The sequence below is a fragment of the Melospiza melodia genome, chromosome 22, assembly GCF_035770615.1.
Source record: "Melospiza melodia melodia isolate bMelMel2 chromosome 22, bMelMel2.pri, whole genome shotgun sequence".
NCBI lineage: Eukaryota > Metazoa > Chordata > Aves > Passeriformes > Passerellidae > Melospiza > Melospiza melodia.
Genome location: NC_086215.1, coordinates 9,436,628 through 9,461,261, shown reverse-complemented (window position 1 = coordinate 9,461,261; position 24,634 = coordinate 9,436,628). Strand labels below are relative to the sequence as shown.

General features: G+C 45.2%; 2 protein-coding genes across 3 annotated transcripts in view; one reads left to right on the top strand and one right to left on the bottom strand.

Annotated features, from left to right (window-relative positions):
* The window catches only part of CFAP77 (cilia and flagella associated protein 77), a 59,147-nt gene extending 46,820 nt beyond the window's left edge, over positions 1 to 12,327 (bottom strand). The window contains exon 1 of the mRNA XM_063174393.1: positions 12,030 to 12,327. Within this exon, the coding sequence (XP_063030463.1) occupies positions 12,030 to 12,155 (126 nt within the window). The 5' untranslated portion in view covers positions 12,156 to 12,327. The remainder of the gene's footprint in view (positions 1 to 12,029) is intronic.
* Positions 12,328 to 13,004: 677 nt separating this feature from the next.
* Positions 13,005 to 22,447, top strand: TTF1 (transcription termination factor 1). 2 transcript variants are annotated; one of them, XM_063174390.1, is made up of 12 exons: positions 13,005 to 13,056; positions 13,681 to 13,781; positions 13,936 to 14,741; positions 15,486 to 15,736; positions 16,053 to 16,238; positions 17,278 to 17,356; positions 17,622 to 17,752; positions 18,241 to 18,469; positions 19,471 to 19,560; positions 19,784 to 19,849; positions 20,225 to 20,310; positions 20,693 to 22,447. In XM_063174390.1, the coding sequence occupies exons 3-12, from the start codon at positions 13,945 to 13,947 to the stop codon at positions 20,866 to 20,868; spliced, it is 2,091 nt and encodes a 696-aa protein (XP_063030460.1). In that variant the 5' UTR covers positions 13,005 to 13,056; positions 13,681 to 13,781; positions 13,936 to 13,944; the 3' UTR covers positions 20,869 to 22,447. The 2 variants fall into 2 exon arrangements, with proteins under 2 accessions (XP_063030460.1, XP_063030461.1); XM_063174391.1 differs by lacking the exon at positions 13,005 to 13,056 and adding an exon at positions 13,288 to 13,399.
* Positions 22,448 to 24,634: the final 2,187 nt, after the last annotated feature.

Here is a 24,634-nt window from a genome sequence, read left to right as displayed (position 1 = left end):
TCAGTCCTTCCCTTGGAACACCCCATTAGGAACATGAGGGAGTTTCAGTGCTGTGAGTACTCTGTGGTGGAGCATTTATGGTGGGGTCACAGTCAGGACTTGATTTTTCAAAGTCAGAGCATCACACAGCTGAATTTAGTTGAAATTTGAGGTACTTTTGAGGTACTTTCTTTGCTGTGAGTACCAGCAGAGTAAAGTTAATACATCTTTGCATTAAGGTGTATCAACCACCAAATTCTTCCACTTTATTGCTTGACATGACAAAAAGAAAATCAGACCAGATGATGAAAACTCTTTAACACTGAAGTGTGAAAGCACAAAGTGCAGTTCATCTGCCCTGAAAACAAACTCACCCTGACTTCAGCTGAGCACAATGTGGAGATAATACTGGCTTCTTCAAAAGCCATGTCTGTTCCTTCACAAAGGTTTTAAAAAATTATTCTGAGTGCTTGATGTTACCTATGTGAACTATTTTAAGTAATAACCAAAAGGGAGACAGTAATGATGCATCCCTGAATGATTAATGCCTTGCTGTATGGAGTTTATTTCATACTAAGGTCTGGATCTGTGGAGGGACAGGTGATATCTTTTATGGAAGTAACTGCTACATGCCAGACTGTCACAAATACACATCAAAGTATTTTAAAAGGGAAGGGAGGGAACTGAAGTTCCAGTTTGGGACTGACCAGAGCCTCAGCCAGGCTGAGCAGTCACTCCTGAGCTCCTGCCACCCAAACTCATCTCCCAAGCTGGGGGAGCCCTGCAGAGGCCACAGCACTGCCAGGAGAGCTGCAGCTCCCAGGAATCTCAGCCCCCAGAGATCACAGATGCTAAACTCACTCACAACCAGACAGTGAAAAATAGTCAGAGTACCAGCAATTGTAAAAGTTTATATAGGAGCTGCTTTGTTTTCTATTTATAGCTGCGCTGTATTTTTCTTGTAATACATTTTTAATGACTTATAAGGCCTAGTTATTTATTCTCCTGAAGCCAAATACTTTCTCTACCCTGCTGATGCTCAGAGGAGCTCTGTGGGGATGGCCTCAGGCTGGGGGGACCCTGCCTGGCCCTGGGGACCCCCAGAGCACCCAAGGCACCCCCAGCATGCAGCTCCCCACCTCCTCTCTGCACAGGGACTGCCTGGGAGAGCCCTCCCTGGGCCACAATATTTTCCAATTGCTGATTATTCTATCTGCACACAAGGGAGTCTGGTTTTAGGGTTGTTTTGCTTTACATTTCTTAATCCAAAATTAACTTTACTTAAAAAACAAAACGACCCCCAAACCTGCAGTGCCTCACAGGCAGTGGTCTCTTCCATCTGAGTGTTGAAAAGCTGAGTAGGAACAACAGACCAAAAAAACCACTTTGAAATGACAGCTTTTAGCACAAAATATAATTAATCTGCAAAACCAGCATCCATCCCTAAGCACAAATGCTGATTGCCTCATGATGAGTCTAACCAGAATGGTATTAACTCTACTGTTCTTTCTAAATTGTTATATACCCAATATTTTCTTCTGACTCTTCTTCATATTATATTAATAACTATGTAATCACTTCATTAGTTTATTTAGATTATGTTATTTTAAGAAATTATTGTTTAGATCAGCCTTGTCCTTCCCATCTCTCCGTGCCATCCCAGAATTAAGTGATATCTGAGGAAACCAATTAATTGCAGCTCAACCACTGTAATGGGGTCTGTTCTGCAGTGTGGCAATGTCTAATGGAGTTTTAATTTCCCCTTGGTGAGTCAACATTTGCTTAAAGAGAGAAAACTCTTAGGGCAAAACACTGCCTGAAACACACACAGCTCCTTCCACGTCTATGGGGCTGAACATTTTGGTTTTTTGAGGGTAAAATTCACAGAGAAAACTCTCAGAGCAAAACACTGCCTGTAACACACACAGCTCCTTCCATGTTTGTGGGGCTGAACATTTTGGGGCTGCTGCTGCTGATTTTTGGGGGGTAAAATTCACAGAGAAAAAAACTCTCAGAGCAAAACACTGCCTGGAACACACACAGCTCCTTCCACATCTATGGGGCTGAACATTTTGGGGCTGCTGCTGCTTTTATTGAGGTGAAATTCACAGAGACAACTTGAAAGCACTGTCTGAAACACACACAGCTCCGTCCATGTTTGTGGGGATGGACATTTTGGGGCTGCTGTTGTTTTTGTTGGGTATAAAATTCACAGAGAAAACTCTGCCTGTGGGGTTCAACATTTTGGGGCTGCTGTTGCTTTTTTGAGGGGTAAAATTCACAGAGAAAACTCTTAGAGCAAAACATTGCCTGAAATATGAACAGCTCTTTCCATGTTTGTGGTGCTGAACATTTTGGGGCTGCTACTGCTTTTTTGAGGGGTAAAATTCACAGAGAAAAACTCTTAGAGCAAAACACTGCCTGTAACACACACAGCTCCTTCCACATCTATGGGGCTGAACATTTTGTTTTTTTGGGGGTAAAATTCACAGAGAAAAAACTCTTAGAGCAAAACACTGCCTGAAATATAAACAGCTCCTTCCATGTCTGTGGGGCTGAACATTTTGGGGCTGCTGCTGCTTTTGTTGGGGGTAAAATTCACAGAAAAAACTCTCAGAGCAAAACACTGCCTGGAACACACACAGCTCCCTCCACATCTGTGGGGCTGAACATTTTGGGGCTGCTGCTGCTTTTTGGGGGGGTAAAATTCATAGAGGGGCAAAGCTGGAGCACCAAAGAGCATCAATTCCCACCAGGGGCTGAGGACATGGAAGATATTCAGCCCAATCAGGCTGCACCTCCCAACCCTGCAGGGTCCTGGGGGCTAAAATGAATTTGTCACCCAGTGAAGCTTTGACAGCCCTTTTTAATGCATGGTGTTCCTCAGGCAATATCCATTTAAGGGTCCTGGGCCCTCACTCTGCAGTGGCACAGCCAGCCCTGGCCATGGAAGCTCTTTGTCAGACACAAACCCTCATCCCCAAGGAACCTGCTGTGGAACAACACAACTCACAATGAGATTTTTCCATTAATTGGCTTGTTCAGAGTATTTAGTACAGCCAGAAGTTGCATTTGAGATTCTGGGTGGAGGCAAAGCACCTTAAAATGCCCCTGGACCCTCCCTCTCTCAAGCCCTGAGCCCCTTCCCAAACCTCCAATGTTGTTTTGCTTGGCAAAAGCTGAAAAACTTCTAAAGTCAACCTGGTCTGCCTTCCCCAGTTATCTGAGAGCTTAAAAGGTTTGAAACAAAGCTACATTATGATGCAACCAAATTCAGCAGCATCTGATTAACAAAAAGGAGGCCACAGCTACCTGACAGCAGCTGGTGGTTATTTTTTATTTCTAAAACAAACTGATGGCCTCAAACATTCATACATGTTTGGTTTTTTTGTTTGTTTGTTTGTTTAAATGTCTCATTTCCTGGTTTGTTTTTCTCCTGCAGCGTGCAGGGAAATAAAGTTTTGCAATTCTTCTTCTCATAATAAGTCTGTCCAAAAATGATGTCGCTCGTTGTGTTGAAAGATGGTTTCATTTTCTACTCAAAATTGGTATGAAAAATTTGCCTTGCCAAATGAACATTGTATACTGAACTTGTCAAATCCTCTCTCCTGACACAAATAAAAGATAACATTGGGTGGCAGCATGTAAAACAGCACTGACAAGACAGCTGGGATGGAAGCAAAGAAATGCATATTTTTCTCTTTCTCTCTTCCAGAGCAGGGAATGGGAAAGATCCAGGTGAGCGAATGCTGGCGTGTTACAACCAAAAATACATCATCTAAAGACTTAACAAGCCATTTCCAGGCAGCTTCTGAGATGAACATAAGCGATTCCATTTCTGATTAGCAAAATCATGACAAAAGCATCAACTTTTTCCCAAGCAGCCAAGGAAGCTGCTAAGTAAGAAGAGTGGCTGAGTAAAAGGAGTATTCAGTTAAAAGTTCCCAACTCTGCTGTGCAGGCTGGAAGGACTATTCCTAGCACTGCAGAAAATTATTCTAAGTGTATTTAAAAATAAATAAGGTAATGATAACACTTTCATTAGATCTGCAGTGTTTCCATGTAAGTGAATTGTTTTTTCCTATTAAAATCGTTGATTGAAGGCCGTTAGCTATTTATCAGCCCTGAAATTACATTTCTCCTCTCCTCTTAAAAATCACAACAACTGCATAGTTAGTAACAAGAAAAGACTCCTAAAACTGCAGTTTTGGGGTGGGGGGGAGCAGGAATACAAGCATGAAACACAGATTGCACCTTCAAATCCCCCATGGCATCACGCTTCTTTGTTCTGCTAAGAAAAATTAACCTCAATCTCGGCTCAAGGTCCCCCGATTGATTATCATAGTCATTTAAATACTGTAATCTCATTTTCAGCATCAGGGAAAGGGAGCGAAAAGAAGAAAAAGAGAAAGAGGTGGGGAAGCGAGGGGGAGAGAAAGAGAAAACAGAATAAATTATCTGACAAAAGGAAAAAGGCCCTTTCTGCTTACGGAGCCTATTTCAGATCCTTCCACTTGATTGGAAAAGTTGATGAAGTTTAAATGAAGCAGAATTAGAGGCTCAGGCCACTGAGTATTGACAGGGGCCCATGGAAGAATGTGCAATTCAATAGGGCTGATTTCTGTGGAAAGCAGGGGAAAGGCCTAAATGGTATAATCTTCAATCAAATCTAACATCGACACTGACAAGGCAGGGTAATGAGATAGGCCAGATCAGGCATGTTGGTTAAAGAAATTAATCCCTCTCGCTGCACCAAGAGTTCAGCTTTGATGCCTATTGTACAGAGCCCCGTCCCAGCCTATCTAAATGCTAACTAACTGCCAGTGGGAGCTGGGACTGTGCTTTTCAGGGCTGGGGCTAAGCGGGGAACCATTTTAGCTGCCTGATTTTGGAGGCAGAGGTGGGACGGCAGCGGGAGCAGAGCAGGGATGACAAATGCAGCCAGCCTCCCCTTGCAGGGAAAGTTGCACTTCTGGTTGTCTGAAGGCTTTAACACACTGTAATACCTGGTAATTAATGGAGTTACAGTCCTGATCATCCCATTGGAATCCCTTGGGAGCCACCAGGAGGGTGATGGAGACAGCAAATAAGTCGGGAAGTTGAAAAGCTGCAAACAAAGGGGCTCTTCTACCTGGGCGAGCAAGCCAAAGCTCCTGATTAAAACCAGTGTTATTTTTCAGGCTGGTTTGCTCTTTATGGAGCAATGCAAGGTTCACTGTGTTTGCTTTGAGGGTTTTTTATCCCCCCAGCCTGGGAGTTATGCTATTATTTTTAATCAGGTTTCACTTGTAAGATTTTTAGGCACAAACCGCGTGTTGGTTTGCTTAAACAAATCAAACTAGAGATATTTCCCTTGATATTGAAGTTTTCTTAAAGGCTGTTGCTGGAAATCTAGTAGTAGATCCCACTTGCATTTATCTTTGCTACTTCAAATAAATGTGAGTGGGAAAGTCAGTGTAATTTATTTTATCAAGTACAAATGGTTAAAAAAGAAAATATTCTCAGAAATGCAGGTTCTGTCTAATCTGTACAACGCGAGCAGCCAAGCAAGAACAAAACAATCCCTGCAAGATGACAAAAGCTTCTGAAATCCAATAATTAGGCATGAGAGCATCTCTAAGAATTTGCATGGAAAGCAATCTGCCCTTGGAGAAAGTGTGGCTGAAAACTCCCAAAAATCAGGAGCTGAAAACGCTGCTCTCTGTGACTGCTGCCAACTGCTCTCTTTGCTCTACATTCTGCACTCAAAAAAAGAGAATTATTGTGTGAAAGGTTTAAAAATAAAGAGTTTTTCACCTTTCACCAACTGTTTGCCTGCCGAGCGCCCTCTTGTCCAGCACTGTCCTCACTGAGCCCCCTCCAGCTTTACTCAGGGGCACTTTGTGGTGCCTCTTCCAAAGAAGGAGAATTCTTTTTGAGGGTGTTGGAATGGGAAGCTGAGGTTGGAAAGGAAAGAGGGCAGAGATATTCCTGTGCTGTTACAAATTTCAGCTGCTCTCTGGTGCTGCTGCTGGGTTTGGTGTCCCTGGAGCAAGGTTGGTGGGTTAAGGACGCCTCAGTGGGATTTGGGATATCCTTGACTTTCTCTGGGGTGTCTTCAATTTGAATTAGCCTGAAAATCATCTCTTGGCTTGGTGTGGTTTGGGGGCAGCACTAAAACAGGCAGTGGCTCTCCCCCAAAGTTTCTTAAATCTTTCAGAGAATAAAGCCTGAGTTTTAGGTTCGTCATAAAAATTTATAGCCTGCAGCAGCTCTGGGTGCACTGTGAATGTATGGATCCATTTGTGACCCATTTAATTTTAGTTTCTTCCCTATCCTGCCTACATCCTCTCATCCTTTGGCTTAATTTTTGTTTTTACATCCCCACCAACTCGGGCAAGAGGCTGTACAAATGTTCTCTGCTCTGCCAGCACTGCTATTAGGGTCACAATGCAACAATTTGGTCTAACCATTATTATTGTGCTGGCTGACTTCAATAATGCACTTTTAAATCAAAGAGCCTTTGAAGCTTTATTTCCATTGTATTAGACAAATAAACATAGAAGATTTTCACAAACATAAAAGGCATTCACCTTGTAATGTTTCTGGGCTTATTAGTCTCACCAATTTGCATTGTTTTGTTCACATAAAGGATCAAAATGCCCTTTTGCTTGATTTTACATCCTGCCTGTGGATGTTGGGAGTGAGCAGCTCCCCAGGCCCGTGCTGCTGGGGCTGTCCCTCTGCCTGCTGAGTCACAGCTGGCACTTTGGAGCCTCTCTTCAAACAACCAGGAGGAAAAACCCCACTACTTTCATTCGTGCAGAATGTTTACTTGCCTCTTGGAAATACCTTATTTATTTCAGCAGTGCCTGTGCAAAATATGGGAGGGCACTAAAGCTCATAAGGAGTTTAATTTTTAGTGTACCAAATAATTCATTTAAAATCTTAAATGAGTTCATGCTGAGAAGAAAACCCTTAGAAGTCAGAGCATTGGAAGGAAAGCTCAGAACCAAACCTAATGATTATTTGACTAACCAGCCCTTCATTAGTTTGTTTCTCTAATGAATTATTGAGGCACAGCAAAGCCACTCAGAATACATTTTTAAAAGCACAACACTCAACTTAGATTGCAAAAATATAATAGTACTTGTGATATAATAATATTAGCAATAAGCACACAAAATGCTGCATAAACACTAATTAAACCTCAGCGTCCCCAAGCAGCAAGCACAGAAGGCAGGACGTTCAGCACATGCAGTGATTTGAGGTAAAGAGAATAATTAACACCAAATAAAACAACATTATTCCAAACACACCTCATGGTACTTGTGGCTCTGTGAGAGACAGAAACTGAACTGTGCTTTCTGCAAATTTCCAATAAATGCATTGATCCCAATTAGCCGTGAGCAGCTTTGGGTTAGGGGAGGGAGCTGAGTTATTGAAATCATCAAAGCTAACACCTGAGGGGAGTTACCCAAGCCCTGAGTTACCCCAGCACTTTGGCTGAGCTTGGTTCCCATCCTGGCTGTGGCCCCAGGTCCCCGGAGGGAGCAGAGGGCCCTCCCTGTGCTGTGAGGGTGCTCTGTGCAAAGGAAAGGATTTTCCTCCTGTCAGTCCCGTTCCTCACCCGTGCCCAGCTCACCTTGGCTCCTCCTCAGGCTGGTGCCAGAAGAGATAAAGGAGATGAGTGGATTTGGAGAGAATGTTAAAAAAATAAAAACCCAAATTGCCCAGGAAGCTGAGGGTTAAAGGCTCAAAGATGAAGCACAGCATTCAGATGTAAAAGCCCTGTTGCAGCCACAGTCCAGGTCAATAATAAAAGCTTCAGAGTGATGGAAAACCTGCCCTGTCAGTAATTTCTATTCCAAGAGAAGTTTGTGATGATGCAGTTTACAGCTCAAAGTTGTAAATTCTTTTTCACACCATGCACTTGTCCAGCTTTGTCTCCTGCTTAATTACAATTTTCTTTTCTTTTTTCACTATGTGACACAATTTTAGTTTGACAAAATGGCCCCACTTCCTTTTGTAGTGTCCATCCTATGGATCTTTCCAGAAATCAAGATGATTTTGCAACAACTGTCAGCAGTGCCTTGCTCTGTGACAGTCAGACAGCTCAGAAATACTTCATTGTGAGCTTCAATAGGCATGAAAGGAAAAAGAAAAACGTGGTGGGTGATTTCTGCCTTTACTTGGTACCCACACAGGGAGTGGAGTTCCTTCAGTAATAGGGAGCTGCTATCCCTGGGTGAGCCCAGGAAAAGCTTTTCTGTTCATCCCCTTCACTCACCAAAAAGTGCATTTCCCTCTCCTGGCCTGGCTAATTTGCTGGCAATTCCAAAGCCAAGGCTATCAGTGTGTCAGTTCCTGTGCTTTTTGGAGCTTTTTTGATCTTATATTCCTCCTCTGGAGATCGTAACTGCTGAAATTTTATTGCCTGAATCCTGTGGCTTCTGTTCAATCTCATTTGGAAAAAAAAAAAAAAGAAAAATTTCCAGCCCTCGGGGCTGTAGAGGAAAGCTTAGGAAAATGAACCCTAAATGCCCTGGCATTCAGACCAATAAAGACAGCCTGGCATCAGTTGTCATGTAAATAACAAGCTTGTAAAATAAACACTGCACATTCCAGCGGTTGTTTGTTAAATCTGCTGCTCCTGCAGCCGGCACTGGGACCCGGTGCCAGCCTTTCCTGGCCAGCAGAGCGCCAGCACCATCCTCCTCCTCCTCTTCCTCCTCACAACTGCCACTTTGGGAACAACTTTTCCATGTTGGGAGCAGCAGCAGGGGCTCTGAAGATGAGCCAGATGTTTCCCAGGGTTTTTCCTGGAGAGCAGTTCCTGCTCTCGGCGTGGCCCCTGGCTCCACCTGCACAGGTAAGGGGATGCTTTGGGGCTGAATTTCCCATTTACCTTCACACATTAAGGAACGTAAATCCAACTCCTTGCTGGTGACAATGACTTTGTCAGTGATATCTTGAACTTAATTATACAGAAGACATTAATCTAAACGTAATCAAACTGCTGTGGGTCACTATTTCTGAAGTCTGTGTTGATCTTTCCAGGGTTAAGTGTGGTAAACTCTTATTTCCTGCCCAGAGCTGGTTTATTTTTGTAACACAGGAGTTTTCAGTAAGTTTGTACTGGAAAAGTGCTTGGCTAAGGCTTTTACTGGTGAAAACAGACCAAAAATGCTTTGCTCAGATTTTTACTGGCATCAGTAGATGAAATGCTCTCCTCAGTTTTATGCTGCCAGCAAATACGTACTGATAACTAAATTAACTCCTTGATTAATTAAAACACAACGTACATTCTAGCAGAGAAACAGAGCATTCATCCCTAGAAATGTTTATGTGAGAAGATGATGATTTTATATGTCCATACATAAGATTGTGTGGACAGATCCTGTGGGGAAGCTGGGGCTGTGCAGAGTGAGGCAGGAGGCTCAGCCTGGGCAGGGATCTTGCTTGGATATCTGATACCATAATCAGAACATACATAAAATAACTCAGAGAGAAAGAAGGATGTCCTTTGGCTGCTGCAGAGTAGATTTGTCACACTTGCAATAGTGTTTTGGGGTCCAAGTGCTATCTGGAGGAGGATCAGGGACTAAGTGTCCCATCCATCTCCACTGGCCTCAGGTTTTTGTGCGTTTGCTGCCCAGAGACCCTCCCTGGCAGCTGCTGGAGCTGCGTGCTCCTCATGCCCTCCCTTGGCTGCCAGCAGCACTCCTGCAAGCTGCACTTGGCTCCAAACCTTCTGCCCTTTTCTCCTAAACCTTCTCTGTGTCCTTCAGGGCTGGCACCTGCTGGCCACCCTCTCCAGAGTCCCCAGGGCTGTCCTGGGGAGGAGGAGATTCCAAGAGATGTTTGTGATTGCTGGGAGAAGCAGGAGGAGGAGGAGGAGGAGGAGGAAGGGCAGTGTGGGTGGCAGAAGTTTGCTGCACAAACTCCAGCAGAACACAGCCTGAAGTGCAATTTCTGCTGGTTCCAAGAGTCAAAGTGTCCCTGTTCTCACCCTGCTTACTCCATGCTCAGGATTGCACCAGGCGGATGCAAATCTCCTCGCATCCCTACCAGCACAAACCCTCCGGCAATGAAGCCTTGAGAAAACAGAAATCATCCAGAATACTGAAATTCAACACCACCTTTTCCTCCTAAAACTTGCTCCAAGTTTAGTTCCACCAGATTGCAGAAATCCAGATTGTCTCTTAATTTATTAAAGCATTCATTTAAAATTGCTCAGAACTCCCAGTGCCAGGATGCTCTGCAAGGGTTCTCCTTCCCATCAAACGTCGGGGATCCAGAGGAAAGGAAGAAAGCAGAAAGTGTGGATTTGAACAAGCGAGTTCTGATGTACAACCTGCTTTTTTTTCCTATGCCTGACAAAATCCCCCAATAGATTTTTAGAGTTATAAAACAATTATAAAACAATTAAAAGCCTCACATTTCTAGTGACACTCCAAATTCTCGAATTTTACCAACTCCCAAGCCTGCCGGTGCCAGACGCGATTCCGGAGGGCCGATCCCGGGCTGGAAAGGCCCGGTTTATGCGGAGAAAACGAGGTTTGGGAGGCGGAATTGCGGCCGGGAAGGGCTCGGGGAGCGCTCGGGGCCCGTGAGGGAGCGCGGGCGGGCTCGGGCCTCGCTCGCTGCCGTTCCGCGAGCGCCACCCAGCGGCCCAGAGCGGCACTGCAGCGGCTGCCGGGACAGCCGGGCCCGGCCGGGGGGCGAGGGGCAGGAACCGAACCGAAGGGAAATGATTAACCAAAGTGAAATAATTAAAGCTTTGTGAGCCGCACGCCCAGCTCGGATGGCAGTGGGAATAACGAAATGAGACGTGCCGCGAGTTTGGGAAGAGAGCAGTGCTGGGGAAGATGAAACAGGAAAGCCTTATAAATATGATTGCCTGGCAAAAGATTTTGAGAATATAAGCGAGATTGAAGTGAAGGCAAGGTTTGAGATCCCTCAGTTACTGAACAAATGGGAAACAATGGCATGGCCAGCTGAAGGTAATCCCCTTTTGATGGAACAACACCCTCTGCTTGCAGACAGGCCCAAGGGTCAGAGCAGACCCTACAGCTTGGCAGAAGGGGCCCAAAGAAAAGTTTTTAGGGTTTAAAATGTAACACAGTACGGTAATGTAAGGATTCTTACAGGCTGTATGTAAATGCTATAGGATTTGTGCATTGTACTAGATTGGTTAGTGAGAATCAGAATGTTCAACACAGAAGAAGATTTATTGGATTGTAATGAGAATCTCACTCTCTTACTCTTTTACGCTCTTACCTTTTTTACTCCCTTTCTCTCTCACCCTCTCATCCTCTCTACCCCTCTCTTCTCTCAGCCTGCTCTGAGCTGTGGCTGGCAGCCCCCAGCAGGGCCCTGCACCCAGGCCCTTTGCAATAAACCCCAATTTCCACAACCTGGCTTCAGAGATCTCTCATTTCCGTCCGTCCCTACCATCCTACCCCCTGATGCTCCTACAGAGCAGAACCTCCAGAGCAGGTTTAAAAATGCGAATTACAGAACCACAGATTCACTTAGGGTGGAAAAGACCCCCAAAATCATCGAGTCCAGCCTGTGACCCATCAGCACCTTGTGTCCCAGAGCAGGGTGCTGAGTGCCAGGTATTCCTTGGACTCCTCCAAACCGCCCTGGGCTCCCCTTCCAAGGGCAGTGTGATTTAGGTGGGTGCAGTTTGTGTGACACAAACCCCAGGACCCCTCTGCTGTATCTGGGGATGAAAAGCAGCCCCAGTGACATCTCAGTCCCTGTCCCCGAGTGCTTCCCAGACCTTGGGACTCGGGAAAACCCTGGCAGGGAGAGCCCATCCCGCTCTGTGCCCATCACCGGCTGCAGAGCGCTCATTAAGGAGCAGCGGGGAAACACAATTTCCTTGTTATACAAACCAGTATGGGGTGGAAAAAACTGATTTAACGGCTTTAAGGGGGAGCTTTTCTGCTGTGGAGCTGCCCGGGGTGACCGTGATCCCTCACCCTCCCCGGGGGCTGTGGGATGGGAGGCGGCCATGGGGATGGGGAGGGGACAGGGATCGCGGGGGTGGCGGGGCTCACCTTGATGATGAGCGGGTTCCGCAGCATGCTGAGCCGGACCAGCCCCAGCCGCTCGTTCTCCGTGCCCGGGCCCGCCTCGGCCAAGCTCATGGGCTGCCGCCGGGGCCCCGCTCTGCCGCCCGCCATGGCGCTACCGGCCCGGGCGGCTCTGGGCGGCCCCGGTCCCGATCCGGGCGTCGAGGGGGAGTCTCGGCTGTCCCGGTGCCGGTGCTGGGGATGTTTCGGCCGTGCCGGTGCCGATCCCGGGGCTTTCTGCAAGGCCCTGGTCCCGGTGCCGGTCCCGATCTCGGGGGTCTCTGCACGGCCCAGTGCCGGTGCCGATCCCGATTCGGGGCTCTCTGCACGGCCCGGTGCCGGTGTCGCTGCCGGTGTCGGTGCCGATCCCGGGCTCTCTGCACGGCCCGGTGCCGGTGTCGGTGCCGATCCCGGGCTCTCTGCACGGCCCGGTGCCGGTGCTGATCCCGATCCCGGGGTCTCTGCACGGCCCGGTGCCGGGGCTGTCTCGGCAGTCCCGCGGGTCTCTGCACGGCCCGGTGCCGGTGTCGCTGCCGGTGTCGGTGCCGATCCCGGGCTCTCTGCACGGCCCGGTGCCGGTGTCGCTGCCGGCGTCGGTGCCGATCCCGGGCTCTCTGCACGGCCCGGTGTCGGTGCCGGTGTCGGTGCCGATCCCGGGCTCTCTGCACGGCCCGGTGCCGGTGTCGCTGCCGGTGTCGGTGCCGATCCCGGGCTCTCTGCACGGCCCGGTGCCGGTGTCGCTGCCGGTGTCGGTGCCGATCCCGGGCTCTCTGCACGGCCCGGTGCCGGTGTCGGTGCCGATCCCGGGCTCTCTGCACGGCCCGGTGCCGGTGTCGCTGCCGGTGCCGGGGGTTCTCCCACCGAACTCGCGGCTCGCGCGGCGGCGTCCGTCTCCAGGCAACAAGCGGTGCGCCGCTCTAATGGCTCCGGCTGGGGCCGCTTCCGCCGGCGGAACGGATGGGCCGGGCGCGGGGCGCGGGGTGCCGGCGGCGCGGGCGCACACCGCGTGGAGGTAACGGGAGGCCCGGCGGCACCGGGAGCGCTAAAGGGGCGGCGGGGCCGGGGGGGATCGCGGGCTCCTCACAGCCCGCGGCTGCCGGGAGCGCTTGGGGAGCGCGGGGAGCCTCCCTCGGTAGCCCCGGAGCGGCGGGGTCCGGCCCGGCCGCGCTCAGCCGGGGTTTCTCGGTGTCTGGGCCTCGGGCCGAGCTGTGCTTTGAGCCCCGCGGAGCTTTCGGGGCCGCGCGTTCCCCTCGCTGGCGGGGAGGGGATGGCCGGGACCGGCCGGCGGTGCGAGCTGCCCTGGGAATGCGAAATTCAAGGGCACGTGTTTCAGACGTGCCCCGGGGTGTTGCGCGGTGAGTGTTTTGTACGTGCTGGGTGTAGAAAATGTGCTCAAAATGCTTCCTGTCCGCTCTGTGTGCCCGAATCCTCCCGGCAGGGCTGAGCTCGGCCCCTCAGACACGCCTCATCAGGGAATTTGGGGTTTAGTGCTGATCAGTCTCGTGTTTCTTTGTTGCTTTTAGCTTGGTGCTGTTTCGGTGCTGAAAGCTGAACATACTAGTCCGAACTTGCTCAGCCATTCAAAATTAAAGCTAATATTTATTGAATTTATTAAAAGTGTTTCTTGTTGTTGTAGGAAAGCACTTTAAAGGCTGGGGACAGCTGTGATGCTCATCTGTTTGGCAAAGAAGGCACCAGCTTTTCCTAGGCACTTTACAAAACTAACTGGATTGAAAAGTAAGAGTGTAAGAAAAAGTGGAGGTTTTAGTTGTTAAGGTTTTGGGTGGGTTTTGTGCTTTTTGTTGGTTTTTTTTTGGGGGGGTGTTTTGTTTTAAACAAAACCAGTGTATAAATGACAACACTCCACTAAAACTCCTCTCTTTTACTTTAGAGAGAAAAAATGAAAGACGCAGCACATGCAGGTGATTTTCAAGTCCAGGATTCTGTCAAGAAGAAGAAAAAGAAGAGGAAACCAATTGAGTCCAGCAACAACCACGAAAATGCTGAAAGTGTGGAAGATGGAGAGCCTGGCCAGGCTTCCCTAGTGCTCTTCGAAGATACAGCAGCACAGGCTGGGGAGGGCAGGGAAAAGAAGAAAAAACTGAAAAAAAAGAGCGGGAAGCAGCAGACTCTGCGGGATAAATACTTTGGGAAGGTGGAACACGAGATCAGCAATGGCACTGGAGCAGCTGCTTCCCCGAGGAAGAAGAGGAAGAGGAAGGACAGCAGCCACGAGCTCAGCGATGTCAGCTGTGTCTCTGTGAATGACGACTGCCAGCAGGGGGCTGCTGATTATGTTTATTTTAAAAAGCTCAAGAAGAAAAGGAAAGAGAAGCATCCTGGAGAGGATGATGAGCTGTGTGAGCTGCCTCCCTGTGAGGAGCACAGCAAGGGCCACAAAGAGAAACCCAAAAAGAAGAGGAAGAAGAGGAGAGAGGGCCAGGGGGACACAGAGGGAGCAGCTGAGGCACCGCTGTCACCCCCAGGGCAGCACGGGGGGTGGCCTTGCCCTGCAGGGGAGGATGGAGGCTCTGATGCTGCCTCTGCCATCACTGAGGGCTCCATGGAGCTCCCTGCAGGCTTCTCCACCCCCAGTAAAGCAGCTGGGCCAGCTGAGAGGCCTCCAGCACCTGCTAAACAGCCCTACAAGAGCAGTGCTTATGTCATGGACGACAGCTCTTCAGACTCTGATGTGATGTGAGTTCAGCTTTTCTTTGTGGGGTTTTTTCCTTCCTTTTGTTATCTGCCCTCCAGGTTTTTCATCATTCTGTTTTGTGTGTGTTTTAGAGAAAAACTTTGAATTTACACAGCATTTGTGATGTTGGAGACCAACTTTAAAACCTCAGTTTGCTTGTGGAGATCCAACAACAATTTTTAAGAACACTTCATTGTAGGCTCTTTCCTCTTTTAAAACCATAGGTATACAAATAACTTACCTACAAACAATCCCCATTTAGTGGGGGGCAAAGAAAAGGATTTAACTTGTTAAAATTGATATTTATAGTGACCATGTGCACCAAGTAAGGTCAGCTAAACAATTGAATGTTCTCTGCAAATAAATGCTCATGTAAGTAGTTCTTGATGCCTTTGCAGTGTCTAGAAAACAAAACAGGAGCAGTAGTAAGAGACAGATGGAAAAAATGTGTGGGCCAGTGCTAGCAAGAGACATTATTTCTTCAGTATGCCCATGTGTGAGAGTTTTGTGGATTTTCAGAACTTCAGAAAGCTCCTTGATTATTGTAAGTACAGAAATTTGGAAATAAATTACAATTATTATGTTAAAAGGTTAGAAATGCAAGGCAGTGGATGTGTGAAGTATTTTTTGTTCTGTAATAATTGAATATGTTCATTCTTTTAATGGTAGAGATAATAACATCTCTGGCTTGGAGTTCTAGTGGTGTATTTTATTTTGTGGTTTTTTTGTCTTTTTTTTAATATCAGGACACCAAAAGCCTTGGCCTCACACGAAAAGCACCAGAACGATTCCTTTGCTGAGCTGGCAGCCTATGATGATGAGGTCAGTGTGGATTGTGAGGAAGGCCTGGACTCTGTCACGAGTTTATTTATGGATTTGGATGCTGTAAGGCAAGAACTGGAAGAGTTTATTCCTCATGTGAAGAATATATCAGACAGTTCAATCAAGAAAATGGCTGGAAGAGACCTAATGAGGTTTAAGGAGTTTAAAAAGCAGGGTGAGCTCTCTGAAATCCTCTTGCAGTGAGGAAGGACTGTGTAGCTGTGACAGTGTTTGAACAGTGCCATGTCTGTTGCACCCACAGTCTGGTTCACTTCATTCCATTGACTGATTTTCTGTTTCTCTGGTTTGTAGCATCTGCTTCCACATTGGCAAATTTCAGTCCAAACTTGTGTGTTAATTGCTGATTTCCCAGCTGGTTTGGTCTCTTTCACTTTTCTCTTTTCCCCTCTGAATTTGTTGATACCTGAAATGTGCAAGAGATGGTACTTGATGTTTGACTTGTTTTTTTTTAAAACCTTTCTATATTTTAGGTATTGCTGTCAGGTTTGGCAGATTTACCCAGAAGGAAAATAAACAAATCAGGAAAAATGTTGAAGAGTTCTTAGCACTTACTGGAATAGACAGTGCTGAAAAACTTTTGTTTACCTCGAGGTATCCAAGTGATAAAGACACCATCCATCGCCTGAAAACAGAACATCACTTTTGTGAGAAAATCTGTGAGTATTTAAGTTTTTCAGACAGCTGAATGTTGCATTCTACAAGCTGGTGATATCATGGTATGTTCTGTAAAATAATTTTTGTTAAAAGCACTGATGTTGCTAAATTTGGTGAGAAAAGAAGCTGCTGACATGGTGTAGTTGATAATCTGCACTGTCCACTGTTCTTATTATCTGGTCTCAGATAGGAAGATAAAATGTGGTCAAGACCAGTAAAGACTTCCAAACTTGCATTTGGGCTTTATGGCTTTAAGTGCATTATTTGCTAAACTATAATTAAGGTTACTAATGGCAGCTGTGAGTGATTAAGTCCTGTCTGAAACTGTCACCAATAAATAGGGGGCAGGTGCAGGATTGACGGGGGTGGAGAAAACTGAGCCATGCCAGTTTTCCAAGAGCTGGGGAGCTCCTCAGTGCCCTAGGAGCTTTATTCTGTGTGTTTGGTGGCATCTCAGGCAAGGCAGAGTAAAGGGCAGCCTGTCATGGATCAGGATGCTGAGATCAAACTACAGCTTTGTTCCTCTGTGGTTATTTCAGACACACAATCCTTCCCTCTGCATTGGCACAATTTCCCTGGTGCTGACTTTCATTCCAGGCTGGGAGTTTGCTCCTGGGCTGGGAAGATTTGGCACAAAGTCTCATTATTTCTGTGCCTTGCAGTCCCCTGTGCTGGGCACTGCTGCCCAAGGTGGTTGTGTGTTCCCAGGGATTGGTCTCTGGGCATCTTCATTTGGTTTTTGCTGCTGCCCCCAGTGCCTGCTTTTCCCATTTGGGACAGTCTGTGACACCCAGGGTCTGCTCAGCTCCTGCCTGGTCTCATGTCTCTCTTTAAGGCAGTGTTCAGCATCATGCCAGTTAAATTTAATCACACCTGGATCAAATGCACAGCCAGCCCATGCAGTTTGTAGCTGCTGAGTGGAAAGAATCTGTTGTTGGCAGCATGGCCATGAAAATGTGTGGTGTTGGGTTTTGGGGTTTGTTTCATTGTGGCCTCACCACTGTTAGAAATGTTTGTTAAAAATGATCCTTTCCCTTCCAGCTGAGGGCATTCCCCGGCCCTGGAGGCTGATTTATTATCGAGCAAGGAAGATATTTGACCCAAATAATTATAAAGGAAGGTAAGGGAATACTTAAAAAGTGTTTCTGAATGCTAATATTGGTCTGTGTTGATTATTTGTAAATTAAAAATTGATTCAAATGAAAATCCTCTCTCCCATTTGTGCCAGTTACTGTCACTTAATTGATAACTCATTTTCCCTTACTGATTCCTCTGTTCTAAAATGACTTGATGATTAACACTGATCACCTGCAGGTGTTACAGCTCTTTAAGAGATTGAAATGATTTGAAATTACAGCTGAAGCTGTGCCCATTTCCTCAACCAGGTATACTAAAGAAGAAAAAGAAAAATTAAAGAAGTATCAAGCTCTGCATGGCAATGATTGGAAGAAGATTTCTGAGTTGATGTCCCGTTCCAACCTCTCAGTTGCTATGAAATTCTCTGAAATCAAGTCAGGTATGGAATTTTAAGAGAATTCATTTTGTGTAATGTTATTTGAACTGTACAATGTAGGTACCCTAAAAGTCCTTCAAGTGTGGGGTCTTTAATTAATTAATTGATTTGTAGTGATGGTCCTCTTCTTCACACCACTGATTGTATTTTCATGTAGAATGGTTAAGAAAGATCTCTGAAAGAAAATGGGGAAAATATGGAACACTTACAACTCTTCATTAACAGAACTGACATCTAAAAAAGAGGATTTTATGGGGAGGGCAGAAGGAATTTGGCTGCCAGGTTTAAAAAGAACAACTGGAGATCAAACTGTTCTTTAGCGTTTGGGCTGAACTCTCAAGCTTGGTATGCAGAAGTGTTTCTAGGACATGTGTTAAGAAGTTGGTGCCATAAATAAAAGTCATGCAAAGTGAAACATTTTTTCTTTTGCCTTTTTTTCCTTAATCATTCGTGATAAATTATGCCTTAACCTGGTGGCTTTTCAATTGTAGCTATTAACTATGGTCCGTGGACAGAGGAAGAGACCCAGAAGTTAATGAGTGCAGTGAAGGATGTGCTGAGGAGAAAACTGACAGCAGAAAATGCAAATTCTCTTTCCTCCCTGGAGCAGCCAGACTCAGACCTGTGGATTGAGCGTGAGCAGCTGTACCAGGCACTGCCATGGACTGAGATTGAAGCCAGAGTGGGAAGTCGATACTGGAGACAATGCAAACAGAAATGGTGAGGGCTTGGCTAAACTGGGATGGTAAAATCTGTACTGGGGTGTGTTTATTCTGCAAATCCTGTGTTTTGTACCATGATGATCCTTTGGTAGGACAGGTAAGAGATTTCAGAGCAGAGAAGAGGCATTGCAGATGAATCTGAGAGAAATAACTCCTTGCTATTACAGCAAGTTCTGTTTGCTGTGATAGCAAAGCCTGATTTCTGCCTGGTGTGAGAGGCCTGAGCAGCAGAGCTGACTTACATGCTGAACCCTGGGCATTGTGACTAACACCAGCAGATTTATTTAGCCAAAAATAGATGATTGAGACTCTTGTGCCAGCTTTTTAACACCAAACCAGCTGCTTCAGACACTTTCACATAACCTTGTGTAGTTATCTGCAAGAAATGTATCATTTTGAGAGACTTTCCCAACTGACAGGAATAGTTTCTTTGTAGGTATTTTAGGGGAAACTCTCCCAGCCAAGGCCTGGGCCCCTGCTGGTTGGGAAGTGTGCCATCACATCCAGGTGTTCTGTGCTAAAAATACAATCAAGTCACTTTGACTTGCTGATTTGGGACCCACTTTTGGGGTGAATTTGGAGACCTCACCTAGGGCTGGACACACTGTGGAGGATTTTCCAGTTGCTGGGAAGGATTCTCCAGGCCCTGCCTGTGAAATGGGGCTGCCCAGTGACAGGATCTGGATGATGGTAAAATATTGAAGTAATTGGTGATGTATCTTTCTCAATCACTATCCTTTCTCTCATATAGTAATGATTAGTGCACTCTTATTTTTGCTTTTTGTTAAAGCTAAGTGTATAGTTTTATTGAATGTATCATTTTACTTTTTTGTTACCTTAATATTCATAGTAAAATAAGACCATTATTTCTATTGGTGACTGTGTCCCTTCAATCCCCCCTGTCACTTGGCAGAACATTGCCTCTCTGTGACAGCAGCTGCATCTTTATGCTTGGAATTTCTTGAAATGATAGAAACTTGTTTTTGTGTGTTTTTAAAGGAATTCAGTTTTAACAAGAAAATTGACCAGAGGGCAGAAGTTGTACAGAGGGACCAATGGATTAAGGACCAAGATCACCCTTATTAAAAGGTACAGTGCTGAGCACTGGGATGTTTTTTATCTCCCACTGTTTGAGCTGTGCTTATAAAAGTTGGCAGGGTGAGAACAGCCTGCTTGCAGCTTGATGATTACATGTTTTTGTAATCATTCATTCTGTGGACAAAATGTCCTGTAATTTTTGACTGGGGGAGCTGGGAGCACTGAATGATGTCTTGAATTCTGCTTGCAAACTGCTTCTGTCTCACATTCACAGGTTGTATGAAACAAAAGCAGAGGATGCCAGTGAAGTAAACTGGGATGAGCTCAGTAATGCTATTGGGTAAACCTCCCTTCTTTTCTTTTTATGGATACAAAGGGCAGTGAAAGCAGAGGAATCAAAGTTCTGATACCTTTACAACTGTAGGAAATGTTCAGTTTGGAAACATGAAACATTACAATTACAGTTGCATATCCTGGCATAGCATTGAGCAGGAAGCCAAGATCTGAAACCCTTTATGCTCCAAATACTGGGGTGTTGTGTATCTGTTCATCAACTAATGGGAAAAATTATGATTTGACATTATGGGTTAATTATTATTTGAATTCCATCATTTCTACCTAAATCTAAGCTGGGGTTTGACTGGATAACTCAGTAACAATTAAGCTTTATGATAGTTCCTTGCACCACTAATTCTTTGAACTCTTCTCTTTGCAGAGATGTTCCTAGAGGCTATGTTCAATCAAAGTTTTATAGGCTAAAAGTGTCTTTTGTCCCCCTCTGGAAAAGAAGGACTTTTTCTGGTCAGTATGCCAGCAGTTTGCATGTACTCCTTAAGGCTTTGGCTTGAATCTCACAGGATACACATTCTGGTTCAATTTTTTCCTAATTGGCTAAAATCTTAGACTTTATGCTTATTTTACTAATTTTTTTATAACTTTGTGTTCTCTTCATGCAATTGCTTATGAAACTGTTCTCTTTACTACCTTGGCTTGAAAAGCTTTAAGAGTGTATATTTTAATTTCTCTTTGCATGTTTGTGTTATGCCTGATCTCCCTGCAGCCCCTGTGATCAGAACAATACAGAGATTTTGTGCATTTAACAACAGCAGAATTTCTGTCTGAGATGCTGTTCCTCTACAGATCCAATTAAAACCTCTTTTTTTTTTTTTCTTTTTTCTCACAGAAATTATTGATTATCTGTATGAAAAGACACTCCCAGACCTTGAAGAAAAGTTAAAGGAGGAAGAGAGGAAACACAGGAGTGTTGACAATGCAGCAGCCAGGCAGCAGCAGCAGCAGGCTTTCAGGCTCAGTGACATTTTTGACTCCAGTGATGAGAGTGATGAATTAATTGATTAATTAATTGATTGATAGTCCTAAAAGCAATGCCTAACTTGCAGATTTAACTGGCTGAAAGTGGGTGCAGCTCATCACCTGCCAGTACCAGGCTGTTGGCAATGGGAAGAGTCAGGGTTGGCACCTCTGATTGTCCTGTTTCAGCTTGAAGATGGAGTTAAAGAGAGCTTTTGTGCCACATTTTATTTTATTTATTTTATTTTTATTATCAGCTCTGGTTTTAGAAGATTTCATGTAAGCATACAAGTTGCTTTCTAAATGTCTCCAAATACTTTTTTTTTTTTTTTGGTGGAGGTGACAGCTGCTGTTTTCCCTTCATGAATGAACTTGGTTTCCAGAACTTTATTTTTTTTAAATTTATGGGACTGGAAAAAGGTTTTCAGTTTGCTTTTAAAACTGTAACAATCAAGTCTTTAGACATCTGTGTTGATGAAAACAACACAACTTCTGGGTTGTTTTTTTTTTTAAACAGGTATCTTATTCTTAAAAGCAACTGATTTTATTTTTTATTTTTGATGCAGACTTACACTTTTCTCAATCTTTCTAGAGAAAAAAGACTTTTGTCTAGTATTATTCATCATTTCATGCTAACCAAAACAGGTAATATAAAGTGTTGTATTTAATATTTGGAATACAGAGACAAACCAGTGTGTGTATATATATATATCCATACATATATATTTTTATTTTGCCATGGAGAATTTCTCCATTTTAATAAGATGGAGGTTTTACTTGTGTTTTGTATGATACTTTTAACTCTCTGCCTGAAGTGACTATTTGTAAATTGACTGAATTAATGTAAAAAGCCTTAAAATGTATGTGTAAATTCTTTGTAAGGCTTGTTTATATTTCCCATATGCTGTACTAGACAGTAAAGCAAGAAGACTCGGTCTCTGCTTTTTCAGGGTCATTTTGATAAGTGACAATTTCCCTCTTCAGTTCTAGTAATCATTATTGAAAATCCAGAACTTTCAATGGCTTGAAATAAAGGCCTTGTTGGAGGGTCTGGAAGGTGACTTTCAGCAAGGGATTTTAAAGGAAAATTTCCCATATTTAACTGTGTCTGCCTTTTGTCTCTCTGAGATATAAAGCACTGGGATTTTGTGAGACAGGCACAACCTCCCCTGCACCAGCCACTGCTTTGAGGGTAAAATTCTCCAGTCAAGAGATGAAATGGGATGGGGGAAGGAAACCCACACCATGTCCTCTTAAATCTTTGTGTTGCTTCATGGGTTTTAAAGTTAAAAGCTGAAAAACTTGAATTTCTGAATCTAAAAAGTTTGTCTTTTTCAAGGTTTTCTTTTTTTCCCTTGAAAATTGAGATGCTCTGAATTATGTGGAAGCAAGAGCACAAACAATGCCTGGTTGTAGTTTGTAAAAACAGATCTTGCAGAAATAAACTTGTATCTCCATGCTGAGTTTTATTTTATTCTTTGCTTTAAAAGAAAACTGTTGTGGCTGAGTGGAATGCACCTCACTCCAAAGAGAGAAGCAGCAATGTTTTATTGAGTGAAAAGAATAATTTGACAAGAGTTTAATAAATTTGATGGAATTCAATAAAGTTTTAACAGTGGTTTACCAAGGTTCAAAGCTCACCTTATTAATGACTTATTCATTAGTACTAATTTAGCTGCTGTCAGTCACTTACCAAGGATCTGCTGTGAGTAAGGGATCCCAAACCTTGGGAGGTTTCCCTGCTCCAGGGCATTCAATTCCCCTGGCCTTCAATCCATCTGCAATTCAAAGTTATTAGGGTGAAATTGGTGCTTATTAATCAGCAGTACACACAGCACAGATGTTTGTTTTAGCTCTGCTATCTCATTCTCCACTCCTAACACTCTTGCATGTTTGGGCTTCAAAACCACCTTTCAAAATATTTTTCTGAGGAATTTTCACTCCCTTGGCAGTGAGCCAGGAGCATTCCAGCTCAAAGAGTCACCTCAGGGCATGAGCTCCTGTTCCTCCCTCCCAGAAACCACCCAGGAAAAATCTTGCTGATGCTCCTTAAAAGCAGTTTCTCTGCTAAATAGGAGTTGGAAACTTGGAGCCATCACTGCACTGGCAGCTTTTGGGCAAACAGAGGCTTCCATCTCCCTGCAGCCCTGGGAATGGAGCAGTGAAACTCCTTCCCCTCGCTGGGTGACGTGTGTGCAATGTTTGCACAGGGGCAGATAATTGCATGTTGATTATTTCCCAGGTGCTGAAAGGCACAAGGAAGGAGCTTTTCCCTTTACCATCCTCTTCCCTGGCCCGTGGGATTGCAGGCATGGGGAGGCAGTTCTTTCACGGGGATATTTCAGTGTTACTGCAAACAGCAAAATCTGCAGAGGTTTAAAAAAAAAACCAAAGAGGCTCCACAGAATGATGAAGAAAATAACATTGACAAAGCTTTGTGTATCAGACTGCATTATAAATAAGAGCATGACAGAGCCTTCAAGTGTAAAAGCACCCTAAAAACTCAGGTGTTTCAAGCAGATATGTTGTTTCAAGTGTTTCCCTGGCATCTTTGTGACCTGAGTGGTGTTACAGCACAAAACTCTTCAGCTGTGTGGCATTATCAAAGACAGAGACAGATGAGCTCCAAGGCTGTGTCTGCAGCACTTCAAAGCTGAAGAAGCAGCTGAAGATCAAACAGGGATTTGCTTTTTTCACCCCTCGCTCCTGTAAGGTCTTAACCAAGGAGGTGGAGAAAGGTGACGCTAATATAACTCGGGTCAAAGTTACAAGATGCTTATGTAGCTTGAGGTAAAGGACACCAATATAACCTGAATCATAACTTTTTATATTTATACAACCTGAATCATAACTTTCTATATCTATATAACCTGAATCATAACTTTCTATACAATGCAATAGCCAGTCTATGGTTAGCTAGTTACTTAAAGCTTAAATAAACAGAAACTTGCCAGGTGAATAATCTCAGAAACAGACAAGTGTAGCTATACTGGGAAGCAGGAGAACGTACAAACAAGAAACTGGCAAATCTAAAGCAAATTAGCTACAAAATAAAGAATTTTGACCAGTAAGATCCAGAAAGACAAAGGAACACCATAACTGCACATGGTCTGAGGACAAAGTTAAGAAGCTCAGATGAGAGGAAGACCTTGAGCCTTCATCAAAGAAGACCCTCAAGAACACCTAACTTGGGGAGGTACAAGGCACTACAGAAAAACTATTTATAACCACGAGATAACATTATGTATAACATCATCACATAAGTGCTGGAGCTAATTTAATGACATAGCAACATCAAGGAATACTTACTGTATAAATAAACCACAGCACTCGACAAGAGTGAGTGAGTGAGTGAGTGAGGTGGAGAAAATCCCCCTCGCCTCCAGCACTGCAATAAACAAATACCTGCTCTGTAGACACCAGTTTGTGGTGTTTTATTTCCAACCAGTCTTTTCGGCCATCACCTGAGGCGGTGCCTGGGTTGTAACAGGGCTCAGGCCCGGCACCGTCCGTCCCTGAGGCTGTAACACGGCTCAGACCCAGCATTGTCTATTCCTGAGGCTGTAACAGGGCTCAGACCCAGCACCGTCCATTCCTGAGGCTGCAGCCCCGCTCAGGCCCGGCACCGTCCGTTCCTGAGGCTGCAGCCCCGCTCAGGCCCATCCTCATCCGTCCCTGAGGCGGTGCCCGGGCCATAACCCAGCCCACCCCCGTGCCTCAGTTTCCCCGCCCGCCGCCGCCGGGGCCGCGCTGTCGCTTTAAGGCTCCTCCCGCGGGAGGCAGCGAGCGCCCACATCCGGCCGCGTCCGGAAGC